This window comes from Lytechinus variegatus, chromosome 9 (assembly GCF_018143015.1).
Source record: "Lytechinus variegatus isolate NC3 chromosome 9, Lvar_3.0, whole genome shotgun sequence".
NCBI lineage: Eukaryota > Metazoa > Echinodermata > Echinoidea > Temnopleuroida > Toxopneustidae > Lytechinus > Lytechinus variegatus.
The window spans coordinates 3,535,143-3,558,523 of NC_054748.1; the positions used below are offsets into that span (position 1 = coordinate 3,535,143).

At 35.6% G+C, this 23,381-nt stretch overlaps 1 protein-coding gene across 4 annotated transcripts in view; it reads right to left on the minus strand.

Annotated features, from left to right (window-relative positions):
* The window catches only part of LOC121421459 (G-protein coupled receptor GRL101-like), a 32,847-nt gene extending 20,608 nt beyond the window's left edge, over positions 1-12,239 (minus strand). For all 4 annotated transcript variants that reach the window (XM_041616155.1, XM_041616156.1, XM_041616154.1 and 1 more), the window contains exons 1-6: positions 12,158-12,239; positions 7,059-7,376; positions 3,646-3,771; positions 2,338-2,406; positions 1,199-1,252; positions 170-224 (exon numbers count right to left, since the gene is read on the minus strand). In XM_041616155.1, coding sequence (XP_041472089.1) covers positions 170-224; positions 1,199-1,252; positions 2,338-2,406; positions 3,646-3,771; positions 7,059-7,376; positions 12,158-12,227 — 692 coding nt within the window. In that variant the 5' untranslated portion in view covers positions 12,228-12,239. The remainder of the gene's footprint in view (positions 1-169; positions 225-1,198; positions 1,253-2,337; positions 2,407-3,645; positions 3,772-7,058; positions 7,377-12,157) is intronic.
* Between the last annotated feature and the right edge of the window lie 11,142 nt (positions 12,240-23,381).

The window sequence follows — 23,381 nt, forward strand, 5'->3', positions numbered from 1 at the left end:
ATGACGTAAAGATGAATCTTTTTCGTAGTACTAATTTCCTTCATGCTGTTACTGTATATTGTAATTGATTTACCTTTTTTAAATTACCTTACGCCTTATACACCCCCCATTAAAAAAATATTAATAAGAAAAAGGCAGATTTGCAACAGCCTTTGGTACATTAACTTACATGCAACGCAGGACAGATGGAGCTGGTTCAACAGGAGTAGGTATGCATATGATCCCTGCAACAGAATGATATACATGTAAAGGTATATGACTAATAAGAATTAAACATAGTTTATGGGGCGTTTCAAGTAACTTGCGATCAATTACAAGTCTATTTTCGTTTCCGAAATGAAGCATATGCTGCGCGATTAATTGCAAATCTGCGATTGATTGCCAATCCGATGCTCCATGAAACATGGAGTGTAATCTGTTTTGCTACTGTTAAAAGTGACCAAATAAACATTACAACATAATATTTGCGATTGATTGAAAATCTTTTCTTGCAACACCTCCTTAGATCATGTAAAGAAACCCCTTTACATACGGATACTGTTTATTTCCCTCAATGCAATCCCCCTTAAATGGTTTGTGTCATTGATAACGCATCTAATATTCGCTATCAAGACTCCCTTTGCATGATTTCGGATTATGTCTCTGTTCTGATACATTTGTCTGCTATGTTTATAAGTGTATTTTGATTTGTGTATTCACAGCTGCAACTGTCATTTTGTTTCATATTTTCTTTATTATGTATGTATGCATTTTATTAGAACGAATAATACAGATTACTAGAAATTAAAAAATAAATGGTTAAAATGCGGAAAAAATCTTGGAGTAGTGTTGTGTTTTTGAATATTATTTTCATCTTGTAGTTATAAATTATGACGCCGTCTGTACGGACATGGCCATCGTGTGAACGACATTTCTGTATAATTAAGTGCATTACGCCCAGTCGGGTGTTGCTATCGGTTAGAAAGACTTTCACTTGAAACTAACGGTAATTTTGATTGGTCTGTTTGTGTAGAGTTGGGCGGGACGTTCCGAGATATGACAGAGAAAATACAATGTTCAGAATACCGGTTTGTGTCAATTATACAACGACACACATTGAATATATAATTTTCTAATCAAATTTGGAATGAAATAGATAAAAAATTGTGTATGACACAAGAAAACAATGATCGTGGAATTGACTGAAGTGAGAGCCTACCTTGGTACCATCCTACTGTCACACAAACATCAACAACTGGTATGCACTTCGTGTCTGTTTGGGGATAAGATCGATGGAATGATTGTTTGTTTTATTTCCGTAATCAAAATTAAAAAATATACAATATACAGGAGATATACATACAACAATAACGGAGGATCACCCAATTCAGCTGTATTTGCAAAATACTGCTGTTCTTCCTTGGGGTCCTACATAAGATAACACTTAATATAATGATGATAAACTCTATAACAATAATTACAATGGCACAAATGATATATGAAGATAACAATAATCATAACAATTAAATTGAGAATGTAGATGATGATAATAAAAAAAAATGATAACGATAATATTCATAATAGTAATAAGGATAATAATCTTAATAACAATAATGCAATAATACTACAATAACTTTATAATGATAACAAGGAAAATAAATAACAGATAAATCAAGGTACTATTCAGATAGCCCCATTCCTCAGAGCCCTGGGAACGATTTTCGTTTTTTTTTTTAGAGGGCATAATGGTGTAAATTTGACAAGCAAACAAAAACAATAATGCTAAAATTAAAAGGGTTTTAATACAGAATATGAAGGTCCTTCTGTTCCCGAGAAATCTGACAAGCCAAAAAGGTGGGTTTTTTTTACACAAAATGTAGGTCAGGTAGGTCCCGAGAAATTTGGCAAGCACAAAAAAGTAACCTACAGCATTTGAGTGTGTATGTTCGTACATTGAAGTGACATCCGTGGTGTAGGCTTTACACCAAAATAAATATTACAACAACTTAGTGTTGTTTATTCGTATCTTGAAGTGATCGTGGTGTTAATTGCAGGTTTGTAACACCAAAAGAAATATTAAAAGAAATATCACAACAAATATTGAGACAAAAAATGTTACACGAGCTTAGTGTTCGATGTTGAAACCTTAAAGTGACAACCGCGGTGTTAATTGCAGGCTTATAACGCCAAAATAAATATTTTACCACCCTTGAGATGTAATTTTCAACAAGAGACACTTCGCACGCAGTGTACCCTTGACCAACTGATAAAACTGTCTTAAATTTTATGAAGTTAATATGCAGGAGGTTTAGGAAGTACGTGATTTTATTCTTAAGCATTATCAAAGTAAATTCTCACCATTATTGGAATCGAGAAAGCATTGACCTGTCATACATGTTTCTTCCCAAGGAATCGATGTTGCTGTATCTGCATAAAGACATTGGTTTTAAAGGTATTCATTGTTATTCAAGTTATGACATAATTATATTTCAATTTGTTTAAGTTATACTTGGAAACATCAGTTTATCAAATTCATTTATTTTGAAGAAAAATGACCATAACCACCCCCAAAACCAACAAGTCGCTCCGAAAGGTTCTCTGTGAATAGCCATTGTATTTCTTTTAATAAAAAAAACAATAATAAAATTTGGCTTGTCTAAAAAAATAACTTTCTTCTTCACTCACTTTAAAATGTTGGACATCATACTGACCATTGCGGTGGGTATGGTATGTTGATATATATGTATATCTTCTTGGCAATCATTAACCAATTGAGCGAATTTATTACCCAATTATTATTTTTATTACCCAATTTGGGCAGATTTTAAACAATAGTTGTGTGGACAATATACTGCCCAGGGTTGGTTAAAAGTTGGGCACGTTTTGCCCAACTATTTTGAGAGTGTATAGAAAAACAGATACAAGATTTCGCTTGACGCAATTTTTGCAGACTGCTCAGAAGATTCTTAGAGATTGCAACAGGTTGTGCATCTCGTGATCCACAAAGCAAAAAAAAAAAAAAACTTCGTACTCTCACTGAAAATCTTTAGCATTCAGTCAAGTACTTGTGCGAGTTGTTGATGATAGATTGACAACATATGCTTAAAAAGCGTAGGATGTGATTTTTCTAGCTCAATTAAAATATCATATTATTTATTTGGGGTGATATATTGCTGGACTTTGGGGCTGGCTGGTCTCAAATGAATTTGCTAAACTAAATCGCACCTATTGAGTGACGTGTAATAATGATAGTATTGTCTTTGAGCGCACCCAACGACCAGATGCGTTCATGGTGCTAACGCAGCAGCGGTTCCTGTTGAGATTCACAACTGAACATTTAAGCCTCTGCAAATAAAAATATAAATTTAGTCAATAAACATATCTTAAGTTACTACAAGTACAGTTTTGCATCACCCACTGAAATTCATAGCTATATCTTATGGGGACGTGGTACCCTCCTGCTTGCTGCTCTGTTCACCGACAATTTAACGGGCAAGTCGGTAAGCTCAGAACTCACAGCCATGACAGCAGCTCTAGCAAAATAAGGGCGCCAGCCCCTTATGTAACATCGTTAAAAAAGAGAGAAGAAAAGAAGGAACCATGTAAGCATTTGAAAAGAATGTATGCAAATAATGGGATGAAAAACCGGCGATCTAAACTACTCACCATTTAGGTCGAAAAGTGTACACTGGTCGCAACTACTCTGACAAACATGTTGAATTTCTCCTGCGTAAGATTCGCATGCTCCTTGATTGACCCATTCTTCACAACGAGGACTGACATCCCGACAATCTGTGTTGAGATAGAAGTAACCGGACTTTTCGCATTTACTACGAAGAAACTCTCTACTGCGCACCAAATTCCTTTGAAAATGGAAGTCAAATCACAATGGAGAGAGCTGAGAGGCTTTTGACGAGATTTGGTGAACCGGGACAGCATCGGAATCTCATGACTCAGGACAACGACACATTTGCAATTGTTCATCAGGTGCAAATCTTCAGTCCATCAACTTTCGAAAAAAGTCTCCCAGCTCCCCCATTGAGATTTAAATTGCATTTTTAAAGGAATTGATGCGTTGTAGAGAGTTTCCCCATAGTAAATACGAAAATTACCTATTCACAACCACCACATCTGCATCGTTCTCTCTCTTTAAAACATAGGCCTATAAATGTGAATACACGGTAGCCAAGTCGTCAAATGTACCACATGCTTCTGCCCTCGAAGGAAATCGATTTTTATTCCAATAACGTTGTAAATTTTATAAAAGACAACATATATATAAATATATATAGGGGCGGATCTAGGATTTTGAAAAAGGGGGGTGGCGCCAGCGGCGAGGGAGCGAAGCGACCGAGCGGGGGAGGGTGTGGGAGGGGGATACCCCCTCCCGCGGCAAGGACTTTCAAAAAATCATGTCCAAAAGTCGTATTTTGAGAGCACCTTTAGAAGAAAAATGCACACTTAAATCACTGTAACTTCATGAATAAAAGACACATACTGACTCATTTTTAATTTGTTGGAATGATTGCTTCGGCGAAACTTAGTTGGGGCGCCCTGGATAATATGCCTCTGAATCTACCAGAAAGTGTAAAAGTTAGTTTACATTAAATACAAATATGTCTGACCTATACATTTCAGTGAAAACGTACATGACCAAGGCAGAATGATAATGCTGCGCACGTGGCGCCCGTTATAGGGCTTCATCTTTGAGTGAAGAATAATCTCGGGGATAGACATTATCATTCGCATCGTTGACACATTCTCTCGCGATCTTTTACTTACAATTTAAATGTATTTGCCATAAAGACGGACAAACGCATGTTACAAAAAACACAAAATTTCGGGAAAAATTATATCCAATCCAACATCTTCACTCTGGTCACTGCACTGCAACTCCCGATTACAAGTGGTGCAACTTTCCAACCAATCGACTTGCGCGCCCTGGAATTCCGGAATTTACATATTGCATATGACAGAGGTGCATTTGTGCGAACACAAAGGCCATGAGCGTAAGTTAAAATATAGTTTTTACTAGATCTAGCCCTTGATATTGACTACATTGTACCAATCCAGTAAATATAACCATCAAAAAAAAATCCGGCGAAAATAGGGGGGCGCGTGCCCGGGGCGCCCCCCTCTGGATCCGCCACTGATATATATATATATATATACATATAGCCCACTTTCGAAATAGGTTAGGTCCATTGTTCATCAAATTTGATTTCTGTGACTCAATGTAGAATTTTAGTAGGTCTATAAGATGATACCCAAGAAAAGTAGAAATTCCTATTAAAAAGTGAACTAAAATGACAAAGAAAAATTACTTTTTTTGAAAGGGGCTAGGTCCATTTTAGTCTAGTTGCAAAAGGGGTTAGGTCCACACAGAATTTTTTTGAAAAATAATATTGAAATAAATATGAAGACAGGTAGATTTTTTACACCCAATTTTATGTTCTCATGGTATAGGGTATCATGAAAATTAAGTTTCGCATAAGAATATTGCAATATGGGAGAATTAAAAAAAAAGATTTTCTTGGAGTGAACCTTACCCTTTTGCAACTAAACTTTTCTGAAGAACACATCTTTCAAAAAGGGTTAGGTCAATTTTTTCATATTGTTTTCTGTCTCTAAACCTCTAAATGTTTAGTCACTCTGATGATATCAAAGAAAATTTTAAATTCAAATGAAAACGTGAATGAGAGTGGCAAATATATAGAAATGAATTTGAAGACAGATTTCTTTTATACCCCATTATATGTTTACATGATAGGGTAGTACATCATGACAATTCAGTTTCTCATGAGAATATTGCAATAAGTGAGAATGAAAAACATTTTTTTTTTCTCGAAATAGTCAAAAGTGGACTTAACCCCTGATGCAATATATATATATATATATATATATATATATACATATATATATATATATATATATATATATATATATATATATATATATATATATATATATATATATATATATATAGACGTAAATAACTCAATCATTGATGCAAGACGTGGCTTCAAATATCTCTTTATTTCGGCTAGCTTTCGGCCAGAATTTGGGCCTTCATCAGGCCTACAATGCATTGAAACAAAGTGGAACAAAACCATACAAATAAAATCGTAATACAAAGTAACAAAGTAAATAATGGGTAATCAAGGGTACAGAACAGAATGATTACACTAGGATAACTAAATGGCAAAATAACAACAGAGGGGGTTGAGTACTGAACAGAAGGATTACAATAAGATTACAAAAAGATAACAACAGAGGGGATAATGGCTTAAACGAGACGGTGGAATACAAATAGAAATACAATTGAAAAATTATCCTCCTTTTCACAGTATTACCTACACAAGATCTACTACTACTTCAGATGAACAGAATCCACAGTTAATCTCAATGCCGGTAAATACCTTGTCCTCCATCATTTCTATTGTATTCCACCGTCTCGTTTAAGCCATTACCCCCTCTGTTGATATTTTTTGTAATCTTATTGTAATCCTTCTGTTCAGTACTCAACCCCCTCTGTTGTTATTTTGCCAATTAGTTATCCTAGTGTAATCATTCTGTTCTGTACCCTTGATTATCCATTATTTACTTTGTTGGTATTACGATTTTATTTGTATGGTTTTGTTCCACTTTGTTTCAATGCATTGTAGGCCTGATGAAGGCCCTAATTCTGGCCGAAAGCTAGCCGAAATAAAGAGATACTTGAAGCTACGTCTTGCATCAATTATTGAGTTATTTACGTCTGTACATAGAACATGATGCGCTGCAATACACGTTCTGCGAAGGGCCCTCTTCCTTTATATATATATAACCGTCTCTTCCTAATTAGCAAAATTGCATCGTGGTCAGCTCGCAAATTGATAACTAGTCCAATCTTCCAATTTCACCAAAGGCAAGACGTTGCACCCGTTTAGCAGTTATCATTTCTTCAACATGAACAGCAAAAACATCATCTTTATTTTATCCCTATCACCTTCATTACCTTAGTTATATGTACATCTATATATGAAAATTATTCTTTGTTTAGAAAATGAAAAGAGTCATAAATTGTATTTCCAACATACCTGAACATCTAACGCCAGCCTCCGTCAGATTTGAGTTGCATTCCTCTTGCTGGACAACTAGATTAACTCCGGGACAACTCAAGAAGTCGGATTCCTCCCCGGTACACTGCAGATCAACCGGGTGGACCTTCAAAGAACTCGGCCAAAACTCCGAGAGCGATGTAATACCAAGTGCCCCAGTGAAGCCCATACTTCGGCAGATTACGTGAGCGTCCTCGACGTCAAAGCTGTCGTCACAGAGTGTACCCCAAGTTCCATTGATGCGTACCTCAACCCTACCCTCTCGAAGTGTCAGTCCATTCTTTAACCTTACATGTTCTAAACAATTAGGACAAAAGTAAGGATATGATATATCACGATTAAGTGTAATTCTTGTATACAATCTTGTGAAACGTAAACACATGCAAATGAATAAACATTTCTAGCAGGGATGTTGAATCATACTTAGTAAAATTCTGTCCCTGTCCTTTGAAATTTATGTTTAAAATTCCGCTTTAACCGTTGAAATTGGGAATTTTCTTTCTTGGTCGCTACGCTCACTGGCATGAGAGTTTTAATTCTGACTTCCATGTTTAGCATGTTTAGAGGTTCGACATGGCAGTCACACAATCATTGCTTTATAAGCCTGCTGAATTGTATTGTTTCTATTGGTTTCAAATTCCAAAATTCACATAAATTTAGTTGAAAATTTAAAGTGAAAACTAAATATCATAGTTACTACATTCCGGAATATGTCAAATTATGTAAAAATGTAAAGACAATCATTATTGTACGTTAATTTTGCCTAGGGTAGCCACTCCAGTTCCGAAAACTGTTCTCCATTGCGTCCTCTTATTATTGTTTCCCAGGCTTTAGCATGGCGTTCGAACATGATTTTGTTTAGTCCCGGGTACCCTTCATCTGACCTCTTAAAATAGCAGCATGATGGGGGTATATTTCTTGCTGGCAAGGAATCGAACTCACGTCCCCCAGATCGAAAGAAGCCCCCGTGAAGGCGCTCCCATTTAAAGGTCAAGTCCACCTCAGAAAAAATGTTGATTTGAATCAATAGAGAAAAATCAGACAAGCACAATGCTGAAAATTTCATCAAAACTGGATGTAAAATAAGAAAGTTATGACATTTCAAAGTTTTGCTTATTTTCAACAAAATAGTTATATGAACGAGCCAGTTACATCCAAATGTGAGAGTCTAGTATCCCATAATTAGTAACCATCTGGAGTAAAATTATTAGAAATGGTTTTTTGACTGATTTGAGCAGGTATGGGTGTCAACGTTTACCCCCAAAAAGTTAGGAAGAATACGGGTTGGGGAAAGTGCTTTTTTAAGGTCAAAGGTCAATGACCTTTTTAAATATACTGTTTCATGGTATCTCCCAGATAAAATACTACAAGTTGGTGATCATGGTGTCAAAATGCACAGATTCTTACAAGAAGATCAAATAAAATCAAATCAAGTACCTACAATACTCATTAACCGATGAAATTCAAGGTCAAAGCCTTTCAAAGGTCAATGACCCTTTTACATTATATACCATATACGGTACAATGGTATCTCTGAGATGAAAAGGCGCAGGTTGGTGATCTTGGTGTCAAAATTTCACAGATTCTTACAAGAAGATCAAATAAAATCAAATAAGGTACCTACAATGCTCATTTACCAATGAGATTCAAGGTCAAAGCCTTTCAAAGGTCAATGACCTTTTTACATTATGTACGGTATAATGGTATCTCTGAGATGAGAAGTCGCAGGTTGGTGATTTGGTGTCAAAAAGCAATTTTTGCAAGAAAGTTAATACATATTTATACATCCATGCATGATTCCCCCCCCAAAAAAAGATAGTAATTCATAATTATTATATTCACATTTTATTTGTGAATTATAGAAAGAAAGATTCCTATTTGTAATGAAAACTTGGATGTTTAATAATTTCACTCTGAAATAAGGATAAATAATGGCGGCCATGGAAAATATATTTAAGGGTTAGACATGTTAGAAGTCAATCAACTATATCAAAAACGTCAGGGAATTTAAGTAAATAGGTCGATAACTTGATAACTTCATTGTATATAGTGATTCTGATGGGAAAACGACTGACCTGCATGGAAAATGAACACAAATTTAATAGTTGATTCCTTGACAATGATGACGTCAAAATACAAGTTCGAGGCGAAATCCATATCAAATAACACTTTTTAATATATATATTGCAGTAATGCATTGCCAAAAGTGTAAAAAAAATCATGTATGATATAATCTAAAATGGTGAAGTTGTCTAAAGTAGGAATATTTACATATGCATTTTATAAATCTAAATCAAGGTACTAATTTTTCTGTAGCAATAGGTCACTAACCTCAATTGCTACAATCAATACTATAAACTATAACTTAATCTGTAAATGGAAAGGATAGGCCTAACCCTAATGGCATGCATCATCTAAGAACATTTTCATATAGCCAGGGGCAATGATGAAGAATTAAAATAAGGCAATCATTAGAGCTGCAGCTTTTGTCATAGTAAATGAAGTTAAGTGTCTCAACTTCAGCAAAGAGTAATTAAACTTTTGAAAACCTGACATTTTCAGGACTTTGATCTGGCCCATTCAATAAAAGCCTAATAACGTTCTGTCAATGGATATCAGACCAGGGTCTATATTATTGCTGATATGTTGCATAGCTAGATTCTCAAGAACTGGACGTGGTGCTGTCATATCATATGCCTAAGTTGTGCATGATAACACTCAGTTATTCTGGACCAAATAATGATCCTTGTACAAACTGACACCTAGTAGAAATAGCATCATGGGTGACGTACGGCAGAGAGAAGGTATGAAGTTTTGTCCTGCAACATTAGCATCTCAAGAGATTCTGGCAGCTCGCAATGAGAGGTAATTAATAATAATACGGGAATTCATTTTTGTTGAAGTTGATATACATGCAGCTCTAATGATGGCCTTCACTTCATCATCATCCCTCTGCTGTTTGGAAATGCTCTCAAATGATGCTAGCTGTGACATGAGAGTTAGACCTATCCTACCCATTTTCAGAAGATTCTTGTACAAATCTTTGCATTTTGGTACCAAGATCACTAACCTGCAGTGTTTTATCTTAGAGATACCATTATTATTATCTAATGTCAAAAAGGACATTGACCTTTGTCTTTGAATTTTAAGGGTGAATATGCATTGTCGATACTTAATTTCATTTTATTTGATCTTCCTGTAAGAATCTGTGTATTCTGACACCAAGAACACCAACCTGCGCCGTTTTATCTTCGAGGTACCAGTATATAATATGGTATATAATATATAAAAGGTCATTGACCTTCGGCCTTAAATTTTATGGGTGAATATGCACTCTATGTCCTTAATTTTATTTTATTTGATCTTCTGATCAAAATCTGTGCATTTTGACACCATGATGACCAACCTGTGCCTTTTCATCTCAGAGATACCATTATACAGTATGATATAGATAATGTAAAAAGGTCATTGACCTTTTGAAAGCTTTGACCTTGAATTTTAATGGTGAATGTCCATTCTAGGTACTCACATTCATTCTATTTTACCTTCTTGTAAGAATCTGTACATTTTGACACTATGATTACTAGCCTGTACCTTATCATCTCAGAGATACCATTATACAGTATGGTATATAATGTAAAAAGGTCATTGACCTTTGAAAGGCTTTGACCTTGAATTTCGTCGGTGAATGTGCATGCTAGGTACTTAATTCTATTTCATTTGATATTCTGGTAAAAGATTGTGCATTTTGACACCATTATCACCAACCTGCGCCTTTCCATCTCAGAGATATCATTATACGGTATATATGAAAAGGTCATTGACCTTTGACCTTGAAAAAAAAACACTTTCCCCAACCCGTATTCCTCCTAACTTTTTTTGGTAAATGTTGACACCCATACCTACTCAAATCAGTTGAAAAACCATTTCCAATTATTTTATTCCAGATTGGCTATTTTGAGGTCTAATCTAGGGATACTAGTCGATGATGTCACTCATTCACTTTCTTTTGTTTTTTATTGTTTGAATTATACAATATTTCAATTTTTACGAATTTGACGATTAGGACCTCCTTGCCTGAAACACAAGATGTTAAAATAATTTAATTCCACGTGTTTAGGGAGGAATGAAACTTCATTTCACATGAAAATGACGAGAATATAAAAACATTTCATATTTAATATAACAAAATACAAAAGAAATAGTGAGTGATGTCATAAGTTCCCTCATTTGGATGTAACTGGCTCGTTCATATAACTATTTTGTTGAAAATAAGCGAAAATTTAAAATGCCATAGTTTTCTTATTTTACATCCGATTTTGATGAAATTTTCAGTGTTATGCTTGTTGATTTTTTCTCTTTTCAAATCAAGTTTTTGTTGGGGTGGACTTGTCCTTTAGGCTTGCCTTTCGTGCTATTATCAGTTGTTTTAGTGATTACGAATTCTGTTCATGAATTTCTGCATGGATTTTTCCTTGTATATAACCGTTTCAGAACTTTTTTTAGTGCTTTCATTATTGGTGTTCAGAATGTCCCTTTTCATGTCAGCGTATAAACAAAATCTCACGCTTCGTAATCCTATTTTTAAATCTAGCAGTGATGATATACCTAAAGTGGTTTGCACAGATAAGACTACAATTATTTGAAGGACTTTGGGGCTTTGAGCAGCCCAAAAAGGGAATAAAAACGTTTATATGTCTGTGCGAGGAGATTTAAAATATCTCCCAATTTTCACGATTTTCCAACCCTTTTGAAACATATATTCAGAAATCATACGCTATCGAACTCGGGCGTAAAACTGGCATTTTGTGTCTTTACAGATCAAAACATAAGGTGGTTAACCTACACCTAGAGTTTGGAAATACCATTAAGAGTACAAATAATAGTGGAAGGTGTGATAACTCCGTTTGCGATGAACGAACACATCATTTAACACCCAAGTAAGATGGCATTTCTTATATACATCAATCGACACTAGAGTTCCCGTTGTGAAGGAAAAAAGTGCTATTCTACCAACCAATGAGCCCTTTATATACTATTGATACCTGAAAATATATCTAAAACCTGCTAATACATACCTGCTTCTTGGCAAAATGCTATTCTTGTAAGAATGCAAACGGAGATAAGTCGATGTAGAACGTAAGCCATTATTATCCCTTTCATCTTCTACGGCATATAAAATAAAAATGAAGAAACAACAAGGAAATTTGGCAAATAGTTCCTTTTTTTAAATCATAACCTCACTGCAGTACAATGGCGTAAAAGGCATTTTTAGGGGGGGGCAGACAAGGCGTATGGGGCGAAATTCTGAAAAAAAAATGCGAGTAAGCATTTTCTTCTTTTTTTTCTTTTCAAATACAAAAATCGAATTTTCGGACGGACTGACAAAAAACCCGTAATATTTCACCTTTTTCGCTTTTGTCTTTATTTTCTTTTATTTCTACTTGGTCTTTTTATATATATATTTATTCATATATATCTTATTTCATTTTTATTGTTTTGGGTGTTTCTGTGTGTAGGAGGAGGAAGGGGGGCACGACCTCCAACTACCCCCACCTATACACCTGTCCTCCATTATATTACATATATATTACCATCATGAGTCATACATATATTTAATCAACGTAAGATCCCGGAAGAGTGAGATGAGGTTACTATCCCTTTCTTCCTGAATAATATTTTCAAAACTAATATTAAATTTTTCCTTTTCTCCATGAGTGTCGGTATTTAAAGGTTTGATCGATCTTTGGTCTTATAAAGATTTTGATAGGAATCTGGATCTACAGCCCCAACCACGACTTGCTATGTTTTTCAATTTCAATTAAGTTGATCTATTTCAACGAGGTCACTGATAAATAAGTTATACATAATTCGCCATGTTTTACAATTATGCTTGACAAAAAATTATTTGGCCACCATCGTAAGCCTAGGCACCTGTCATCGCCAGTAGATAAGAGATAATTTTTTTTGTCGACAATAATTTTGTAATAAAAAATATTATAAATACAAAGGCTTCGAAATACATTTCGTCACAAATGATGCACAATGACATGTCTATTGTATTCAAATAGGAAAACGTATTACTTACAATAATAATAATGATAATAGCTACATTTATAAAGCGCTTTTTGCCAGAGGATACAAAGCGCTGCTATTGTTACTCCGGCTTTATCACCGGCGCTCAGTACCCATTCACGTCACCTGGGTCGAGTGCAGCACAGTGTGGAAAAAAATTCTTGCTGAAAGAAACACGACATGGCTATGATTCGAACTCACGACCCTCTGTTTAGAAGGCGACATTCACTGAATGACCGAAATTTAGTCCCAGCTGTTACAGTGCGGGGGGGGGGGCATATGGAGCGTTTATAATTGAGAAATGATGCTTTAATGATAAAATATAGACATGAACCCATAGAAAATGTAAATATAATAAAATGCTCTGGTATGACGCAGGGGAGGACATGGATCCAGTAACATTCAATAAATATATCGTACGATAGGTCGTATAAAGAGAATCAAACAATTCCTTCCTCCTCGGATTAAGAATTTATATTTTGCCATGATTTTACTTTAGAATGATTATTGATGTATATATATCTTGGAAAGCTGTGCAAAAACCAACAAAAATAAGATACAAAACTGCAAAATAAGTATGTCTAAATAATTTTAAAAGTGGAAGAACGTATCAAATATCTATATTGTGTTCTTGCTTTAGCCCCAGCCTATTTGGGACCACTTCTGCTAACGTAATTTAACTTTTAATATACGATATATTCTGGACAAAGGTCCCTTCAAATACCCTGCCCAAGGACGGATTATAAAAGAAAATATTTTGAATACGTTGCTGCCGTCTTAAGCAGTGTGGTATACAAAATTGCACGCCCCTCCATGCATTTAAAATCCTGTAAATCATTAACATTTTCACTGTCATACCTGTAATTACACTGAATAACTTGATGTAATGATTCCATGAAACTTGTTGATTTACTCTATTTGTATATCATTGAATGTGGTTTTATTTGATTATATGATACATACATTAAATTGCTATAAGGTATTTGTTTAACTACAGAACGCCTTTTGTAAGCAATTTTGCATATGTGAACAGGCCTCCCTTGCAATATAAAATAAAGAAAACAAACAAGTACATAAATTAATGAATAAATCGAGTGAGTGTACTACCATACTCTTTTAAGGACAATAGGCAGGGGCGGATCCAGGATTTTGAAATAGGGGGGGCGCCAGCGGCGAGGGAGCGAAGCGACCGAGCGGGGGGAGGGTGTGGGAGGGGGGATACCCCCCTCCCACGGCAAGGACTTTTTCAAAAAATCATGTCCAAAAGTCGTATTTTGAGAGCACCTTTAGAAGAAAAATGCACACTTAAATCACTGTAACTTCATGAATAAAAGACACATACTGACTCATTTAGGAGCTGGTTTTCAGTCACACACCGTATAAGCGGTCATTCAAAACATACATTTGGCAAAGGCTCTTCACTTGCTTGCATCGTGTGATTGAAACGTCAAATTTAAATTATACGAAACTGAGACTTGTAATCGATAAGTTCCGAATAATCCATTCTGTTTATTGTCATTTGTGTATTTACATTGTGTTTCAAACGAGAATTGTTTAGTCGTATGGCAACATGCATAAAATTTGGTTCTTTTTTCCCCAAAATGCACAGTAAATTGTTACAAACTACAGAAAAATCGACATCATCTTCTGGTAATCAACCTTTTCCCTCGTATTATTTTCAAATCATCTTCAATAATCCAGTCATTCTGCACAACCTCAAAGTAATATAATGCTTCTTAAGGGATTCTCATCATTTTTATTGTTTACGTTCAAAGTCTCTCATCGCGTTGCCATCTTAACTTATGACCAGCCAGGATGAAATTGTATTTATATTTATTTTAACATAAGATAATCAATTTTTACGAAGCACTTGTTAAAACTATACAACAAATAATTAAATAAGGTCAATGATAAAATGCTAGAAAATACATGTAAGGAGCTTTGATATCCAGTCCATAATTGTATAAGTTATAACTATCAGTGACAGAAAATGTAAAATAACCGAGGCTCGTCTTCGGTATACAGAGTTCAGAAGGCATTTTGTAAGCTTTTCATTTATGAAATTACAACTTGTTTAGACCATGAATTCATATAGGCTTCCAATTTGATGTTTTTCCTACATGTTGAATCAATGTATACTACATGTAGCTTTCCAACCAACAAAGTAAAAGGTCGTCCCCCCCCCCCTAGATTTTTAAAACTATTTTTTTTTCGATTTTGCTGGCAATTTTTTTTAAAGATATATTGTCAGCAAACCTATAGATTATCAAACATTAAAAATGGGGTAAGGGGGGGGGTTAATGTCACAATTTCTACTTTTTAACAATACACAATGTGTCCTCGGGACGTTTTTCCCCAGCACGAAAGTATTTTTATTCTCCCCCCAACCCCCCCCCCCCCCCCCCCCCCCCCCGTCACATAAAATATTCGCTCCTTACGCTGACATATAGCTGCCTATACACAGCAAACGCGGAGTGGGGTCGACTGGTGATTGAGAATATACAATTTTGCTCCTTGATAATAAATTCGTTGGAATGATTGCTTCGGCGAAACTTAGTTGGGGCGCCCTGGATAATGTGCCTCTGAATCTACCAGAAAGTGTAAAAGTTAGTTTACATTAAATACAAATATGTCTGACCTATACATTTCAGTGAAAACGTACATGACCAAGGCAGAATGATAATGCTGCGCACGTGGCGCCCGATATAGGGCTTCATCTTTGAGTGAAGAATAATCTCGGGGATAGACATTATCATTCGCATCGTTGACACTTTCTCTCGCGATCTGTTACTTACAATTTACATGTATTTGCCATAAAGACGGACAAACGCATGTTACAAAAAAAAAAAAAAATTCGGGAAAAAATGATATCCAATCCAACATCTTCACACTGGTCACTGCACTGAAACTCCCGATTACAAGTGGTGCAACTTTCCAACCAATCGACTTGCGCGCCCTGGAATTCCGGAATTTACATATTGCAATACAGTATGACAGAGGTGCATTTGTGCATACACAAAGGCCATGAGCGTAAGTTAAAATATAGTTTTGACTAGATCTAGCCCTTGAAATTGACTACATTGTACCAATCCAGTAAATATAACCATCCAAAAAAAAAAAAAAAAAATCCGGCGAAAATAGGGGGGGCGCGCGCCCGGGGCGCCCCCCTCTGGATCCGCCACTGATAGGTCATTGTGATAAGTAGTGCCATGGAATTATAATTACGCATCAAACATTTACATTAATAAACACCGATATTGATTTCATAGTTCATGACTTGTGTTTACATGTATATGCGGGATAAAAGTGCGAGAGGGTACACTGTAAAACATGAAGTGCTAATTTAACACAGTGCTTGTATGGTGACTGCACTACGAGTGCTGATTTTCTAGTTAAAATTCAAACTAGAAAGTCAGCGCTCGTAGTGCAGTCACTATACAAGCACTGAAAGTGCTAAAGCAATTTTTTTAGTTCATCGGGGTTTGCATGGTGTCTAACACAATAAAGGGGTGAATGGGAGCGATTTTAGGGTTTAACAAATTAATCAAGGTCTTTACTTTGTAGTCTGGTTTTTCTGTAGTGTCCGATCTCATTATTTCATAATTACTTTGAGGAACCTGCTGACATTACAAACTTTACTTTTTATGCAGGTTCCTTGATATTTCATTTTATCTACTGCCATTATCTTTTTGTATTTTTTATGTACTTAGATGTATTTCTTGTATTCTATTGTTATTTTGTTATCTTGTGAGGTATGAAAATAAATTAAAAATTCAAATTCAATTAACCTGATGTTATCACCAGAAGACGGAACCAATAAGCCTTCGAATGAAATCGTGCAGGACTGTCTGCACATTCATATTAAAGTCAAAATACATATTCGAAAGTACATTGCACTATGATAGATTTATAACAGAGGAGCAATGACAACATCTACACATAAACACAATCATGACAACAGTCCGGTCTGTTAGCGTAAAAAATGCCCTACTTGTGGACACGGTGGACAAAAGCATGATTTTTTTTCTCCAGACCTTTGTTTATGTATAAGAATTAAGAATGGGGTATGCTAGAAAAAATCTGGCTGCAGGAACAATGAAAAAAATTGGTGAAATGTCAGAATTTATGAGTTCAGATTTGTCTGATATATAGACTAGCGCTAGTGCAAAACTCAATAGCAGTGCATTATTTTGCATTGGATTAGTTCTTGAATTCAGACCCTTTTTGAACAGATCTTCTGTTTGTCCTCGCATCTCAATGCACCAAATATATGATTGCATATGCTAACCAAGCTGAAGGGTGACGGTGGAGGGGGTTGAACGTTGGTGTGTATACATATTTCGGTCTTGGGGGAAAGATGTGCAAGACACATTTTTTGCATGTGTTGGAAATTGTGTTGCCATGGTAACAGTGTATCATTGCAAAATAAGGTAAAAATCTTGCAGTTGGAACTTCTTCCTCTGTTTTCATCCGATCCTCATGAAATTTGGCACACACATTGGTCTTGAGGTGAAGATGTCTAAGACACATATATTTGTGTGTCTTTCAGAAATCTTGTTGACATGGTAACAACATTATATGGTGAAAATTGGGGAAAAACCTTACAATTCAAACTGCTTCATCAGTTTTCAATCTCATGAAATTTGGCACACACATTGGTATTGAAGTAAAGATGTACTAGGCACTTTTTGTTCGTGTTTCAGAAACTGTGTTGCCATGGTAACAAAATATTATATGGCAAAATTTAGGTAAAAAACTTGCAATTTGAACTACTTAATCAGTTTTGAACCAATTCTCATGAAATTTGGCTCACACATTAGCCTTGAGGTAAAGATGTGCAAGAACCTTTTTTTTGCATTTGTCAGAGAGTGCATTACCAGGGTAGCCACATATGATAGCCAGAAATATAGGAAAACTCATTGTGGATCAAACTACTTCTCCTGTTTTTAGTCAGTGCTTATAAAAGTTGGAAGAAATATTCATCTTAGGGTAAAGATTGATATTAAATTCTAAATGTCTTCTCTGCATTAAAATGTAGGGGTGTTAATCACCTTCATTAATATTTCTAGGTTTTTGGGGGAAGGGGCAGGATTAGTCCTTTAAATCTGACATCACAGAAGGTTAAAGGCGGTGGCCATTAGAAACATAAAAATGGTAAACACTCTTAAAAAACGCATCCCCTTAAGGGCATAGGCTTGAGGTACACTGGTTGAATGTGAAACCTTCCGCTGAAGAAGAGGAGTTCCAACACTGGCAAGCAAAACGAAATGTGTACCCCTTCTTCTTTCAGCAGCTGATTTTCCAAACCTTAGTTCCACCTCCCCAAGATGTGCACCCCTCCCCATACCACTTTTAGTTATACCTCCCCATGCTCAAACCAGTCTACACCTTTGTCCCTCAGGGGTCAATGCATTTTTTGAGGCTAGACATTACTCTTTTTTGGGGGTGGGGGGTCTTTAGAAAATGACCCCCTAAAAATTACAGTTAAAGGATTATGACTAGGAACTTAACCCCCTCCCCGAAAAAATAGGGGGCTGATATACTTTTTGAGCAGTAAATGCCCCCCCCCCTTCAAAGGTAAGAAGAGTCATTTGAACTTCAGACCATTCATTTGAAGTTTAATGCATTCTGATTTGATGAAAATTTTTTTACAGTACCCAATTAACCATTGTTTATTTATATTCTCCTACTCAGTCTTTTATTCATATTCCGTTCCTACTCTTTTTAACTTTTACATCACTCTTGATTTTGAGCTTCAAGATGCCATCGCCTTCTGTTTCCTGTCTCTCTCTAAGTATTTTTTCTGACATATTTTAAAGTGTACCTTTAATCATGCAACTAATTATAGAAATATAAATATATACAAAAATCTCTGCTTTTCTTTTAGAAATTCACTTGCAAATCCGTGACTCAGTAACATACCATATCAAAAATATACATATGTGCACAATAGATTTTAGCCTTATATTTTCTTTCATTTAATTTTTCAGTATATTTCTGTGACAGCCCCTGCTTCATGCTTCATAATAAAACATTGATTAATTGGACACCGGACACATTTTTTTTTCAAAAAAGCAGAATGTGTAAGGCTTTAAATTAATATGCTGAAGTGTAAAGGATTCCCCCCCCCCTTTTTTTTTTTGGGGGGGGGGGTTAAGTTCCTAGTTGTTATAATTTCCTTTTACTCTTTATGTGGCAATTTTCTAAAGCCCCCCCCCCCAAATAAAAAATGCAAGGGGTGTTTTTAAGAGTGTTTAAGTTCCTCATGGTCATGGCCTTTAACCTCCTATATTTTTATGTTGTCAGTTTTTAAGGACCTTCTCCGCCCCCCCCCAAAAAAAAAAAACCTTTAAATATTATTGAGGGTGATTAATACCCTGCGCTATTATATGACGTTATAAAGGGGATTCAAACCAAATAAACACTTGTTTTTAGAGGAAAATGAAAAATCAGACACGTTTATAGGAAAGTTATAAGAAAGTTGTGAACATATTAAAGTTATAAACATTGGTAATCACTATACCCATGAAGACGTCAATTGTCATAGTGATGTAAGAAGGCAAGGACCACTCTTCCATGTACTGGAATAATTGATTATCTAATATCTATTTTTCAAAAGTTTTACTTCAAATCATATCTTTCTTTCATGAGGACATAAAACATACTACCGGGTTTACAATACGGCCCCAATGGAATAGGGATTTAGGAGAAAACCAAAAATCCTGATAATTAAGTACTAGTCTAATGGGAAAGTTGTCCTTGCGGCCTCACCCCCTTGTCATAATTTTCTTACCCAGTTGCCAATTTGGATTCTACATACTAGTAGCCTTAGGGATCTTGATTTTAAAGCAGCCATAACTTTGTTTTGCTTGTCCGATTTCTTTCAAACTTTCACCATTCTTATTTTTCTCCATTTTCCATGCACACAACATTATGACCAAGGCTGGATTCCCTTTTAGCACTGAATATGAATCTTTACCCAAAATGAATATTTGTGTCAACTTTTATGAGCACAGGCTGAAAACTGAAAAGATTGATCCACAATGAGTTTTCCTCATATTTTTGGCTATATGTGGTTACCAAGGCAATGCACTCTCTGACAAAGGGTTCTTGCACATCTTTACCTCAAGGCCAATGTGTGAGCCATAATTATTTCATGAGAATTGGTTCCAAAAAAAAAAAAATGATGAAGTAGTTCAAATTGCAAGGTTTTCACCTAAATTTTGCTATATATTATGTTGTTCCCATTGCAACACAATTTCGGAAACACACACAAAAAGTGCCTTGTACATCTTTACTTTTATACCAATGTGTGTGCCAAATTTCATGAGAATTGATTGAAAACTGATGGAGCAGTTTGAATTGTAAGGTTTTTCCCCCAATTTTCACCATATAATGTTGTTACCATGGCAACAAGATTTCTGAAAGACACACAAATATGTGTCTTAGAACACAAATATGTGTCTTAGACATCTTCACCTCAAGACCAATGTGTGTGCCAAATTTCATGAGAATCGGATGAAAAAGAGGAAGTAGTTCCAACTGCAAGATTTTTACCTTATTTTTGCAATGATACACTGTTACCATGGCAACACAATTTCCAACACATGCAAAAAATGTGTCGTGCACATCTTTCCCCCAAGACCAAAATATGTACATACACACCAACATTCAACCTCCTCCACCGTCACCCTTCAGCTTGGTTAGCATATGCATTCATATATTTGGTGCATTGAGATGCCAGGACAAACGGAAGATTTGTTCAAAAAGGGTCTGAATTCAAGAACTAATCCAATGCAAAATAATGCACTGCTATTGAGTTTTGCACTAGCGCTAGTCTATATATCAGACAAATCTGAACTCATAAATTCTGACATTTTCACCCATTTTTTCACTGTTCCTGCAGCCAGATTTTTTGGAGCATACATCATTCCTAATTCTTATACATAAACAAAGGTCTGGAGAAAAAAAATCATGCTTTTGTCCACCGTGTCCACATAATTTCGTTAATAAGTAACTATATAAACAAAATGAATACTTGAGGAATAGCAGCCAAAAGGGAAAGGGCTACATTGAATTGAAATTATTCCTTGGCAATTCATGGGGACAAATCCAAGAGGAAGGAAAGGGGTACTTACAAAGAACAAACATTAGCCCTTCACTTCGTAAAGGATATTGAGCAAACGATATGATAAAACAACATCAAATTACACTGATAAAGATCAGAGGCGAGATGAAAATTTAAGTTGCACTGAAAAAAAAACATGTATATGCCAAAAGCAGGGATGTCTTTACCAAAGAAATCGCATGACACTAGAAGTCTAAAAATCAGAAAGGCAAGGCAGAAAGGGGCTAGCCAGACAGAAGAGGATAAACCTATCAAGGGAGACAATACCCTGGTGAAAATGGGCAATGTTTGTTGGAAATAAATAATATCTTGTATTTAAATTATAAAAATAGCCACACTTTGATGCAAATGACGTGTTAAAAATTCAATAGTTATAGCATCCTGATGTAACACAAAATACAATGGCCCGTATTATAATGGCAGGTTTAACTTAAACTCAGGTTTACAGTTCTGGTTTAAGTATGGATAGCCAATATTTACATAAACCACTAACTGTAGAGATACAATTCTTCAGCTCATTTGGCTTTCAAATCATTCATAATTGTCTAGGAAATATAAATAGATTATTGTCTCCACCATCGATGAATCAAGAAAGAGCACAGTAAACATAAGAAACATTCAACTTAATTTTAAAAAATGATACTTATTGCTTCCCATACTTAAACCACAACTTTAAACATGAGTTCAAGTTAAGCCCGACTTCAGAATACGGGCCAATATCTTTAAAAAGTTATTCGTATCTGATACATCAAAGTAATGAAATCATAAATGTTGTGAAATCAAATGTATATACAATCGTAAATAAATCTTGTATTTCTCTCATTACTTGATGGTTTTGATAATGAAGCATGTCTTCAACAAATCCCACGTTTTCTTTGAAGAAATCCCGTATTCAGAGATAGATTCCCCAGTTATTAGATATGCTATTTTTTCTATAAATTTGATACTCATGGCACGACTGGATTCTCATCTCCAATTGAAACCAACAACTTAGCAAATCGTCACACATGGTAGATACAAAAAAGGAATAATGAGTCATATCAAAATGATTTGCGCAGAAACTCGCGTGTGGAAGTCTCACTCTCAACTGGTTACCAAATTTTGGTAGTCCTATATTCTCAAACGATATGTATATAATCGATATCAATCGATGACCAGCGAGGGACATGCTTGCCACCCGCACCTACCTCACCTGAAGCAGACTTGGAAATCATTAAGGATGTACAGCGTCCTCCATGTACAGCAAGTAAGTAACAAAGGAAACGATGGAAGTCATTGGAAACTGTGACATATATTACGAGGACTGTAAAAATAAAATCGGGCTCCTACTCTCCAGCTGAAGCTATAAATATATACATAGGCTATATATTTTCCTTCCGAAAATTGAGCATCTATTACTGGACCCCTCACGGTGGGAGTGTATGGGTAAAGCAGGACGCAGGTACCATATTTTCATATGATAACCTTCCAAACTCGACGAAATACATCACAGACGACTTGACCTCGTACACTTGGCCTCTTAATATGTCTGCGCCTCTTCATGTATCACGTGACTCACTGGGATATCCCCTCATCATTTATGTATCGACTTTATCAGGGTCGCTTTCTATGGTTTCAATCGCGGTCCAAGAATAGCTGGATGGCGGGATCGGGATGTAAGTGGATGGTAGAAGTGAATGTGGACGCACGTGTACTAGGTGCTTGATTTTATTGTTTTTAGATGATCTGTCAATCGGCAGATTAACTATCAATTTCGTACGAATTTTCCAGTTTATGTTTTAATTATTTCTATTTTTGCACCCTTTTAGCTCAAAATCTCAAAAACTCCTCCATCTATTTCCTCAAAAATCTTATTAATTATGTGGATCTATTTGTATCCATACGTATGAAATGAGTTCAAGGTGAAAATATCACTGTGACGTCATGTAGGGGTCATTTTGTACATTTATCTTATCTTCATTATCAATTATAAAAAAAATCAATCATAATTACGTCGTATCAACTTCAGGTCAAAGGTGAACTACCCATGTCATCAAAGGTCATGACGTACGCGCTCGTCATCATCTTTAATTAAAATGCTCAAATCACTTTTTGACCAA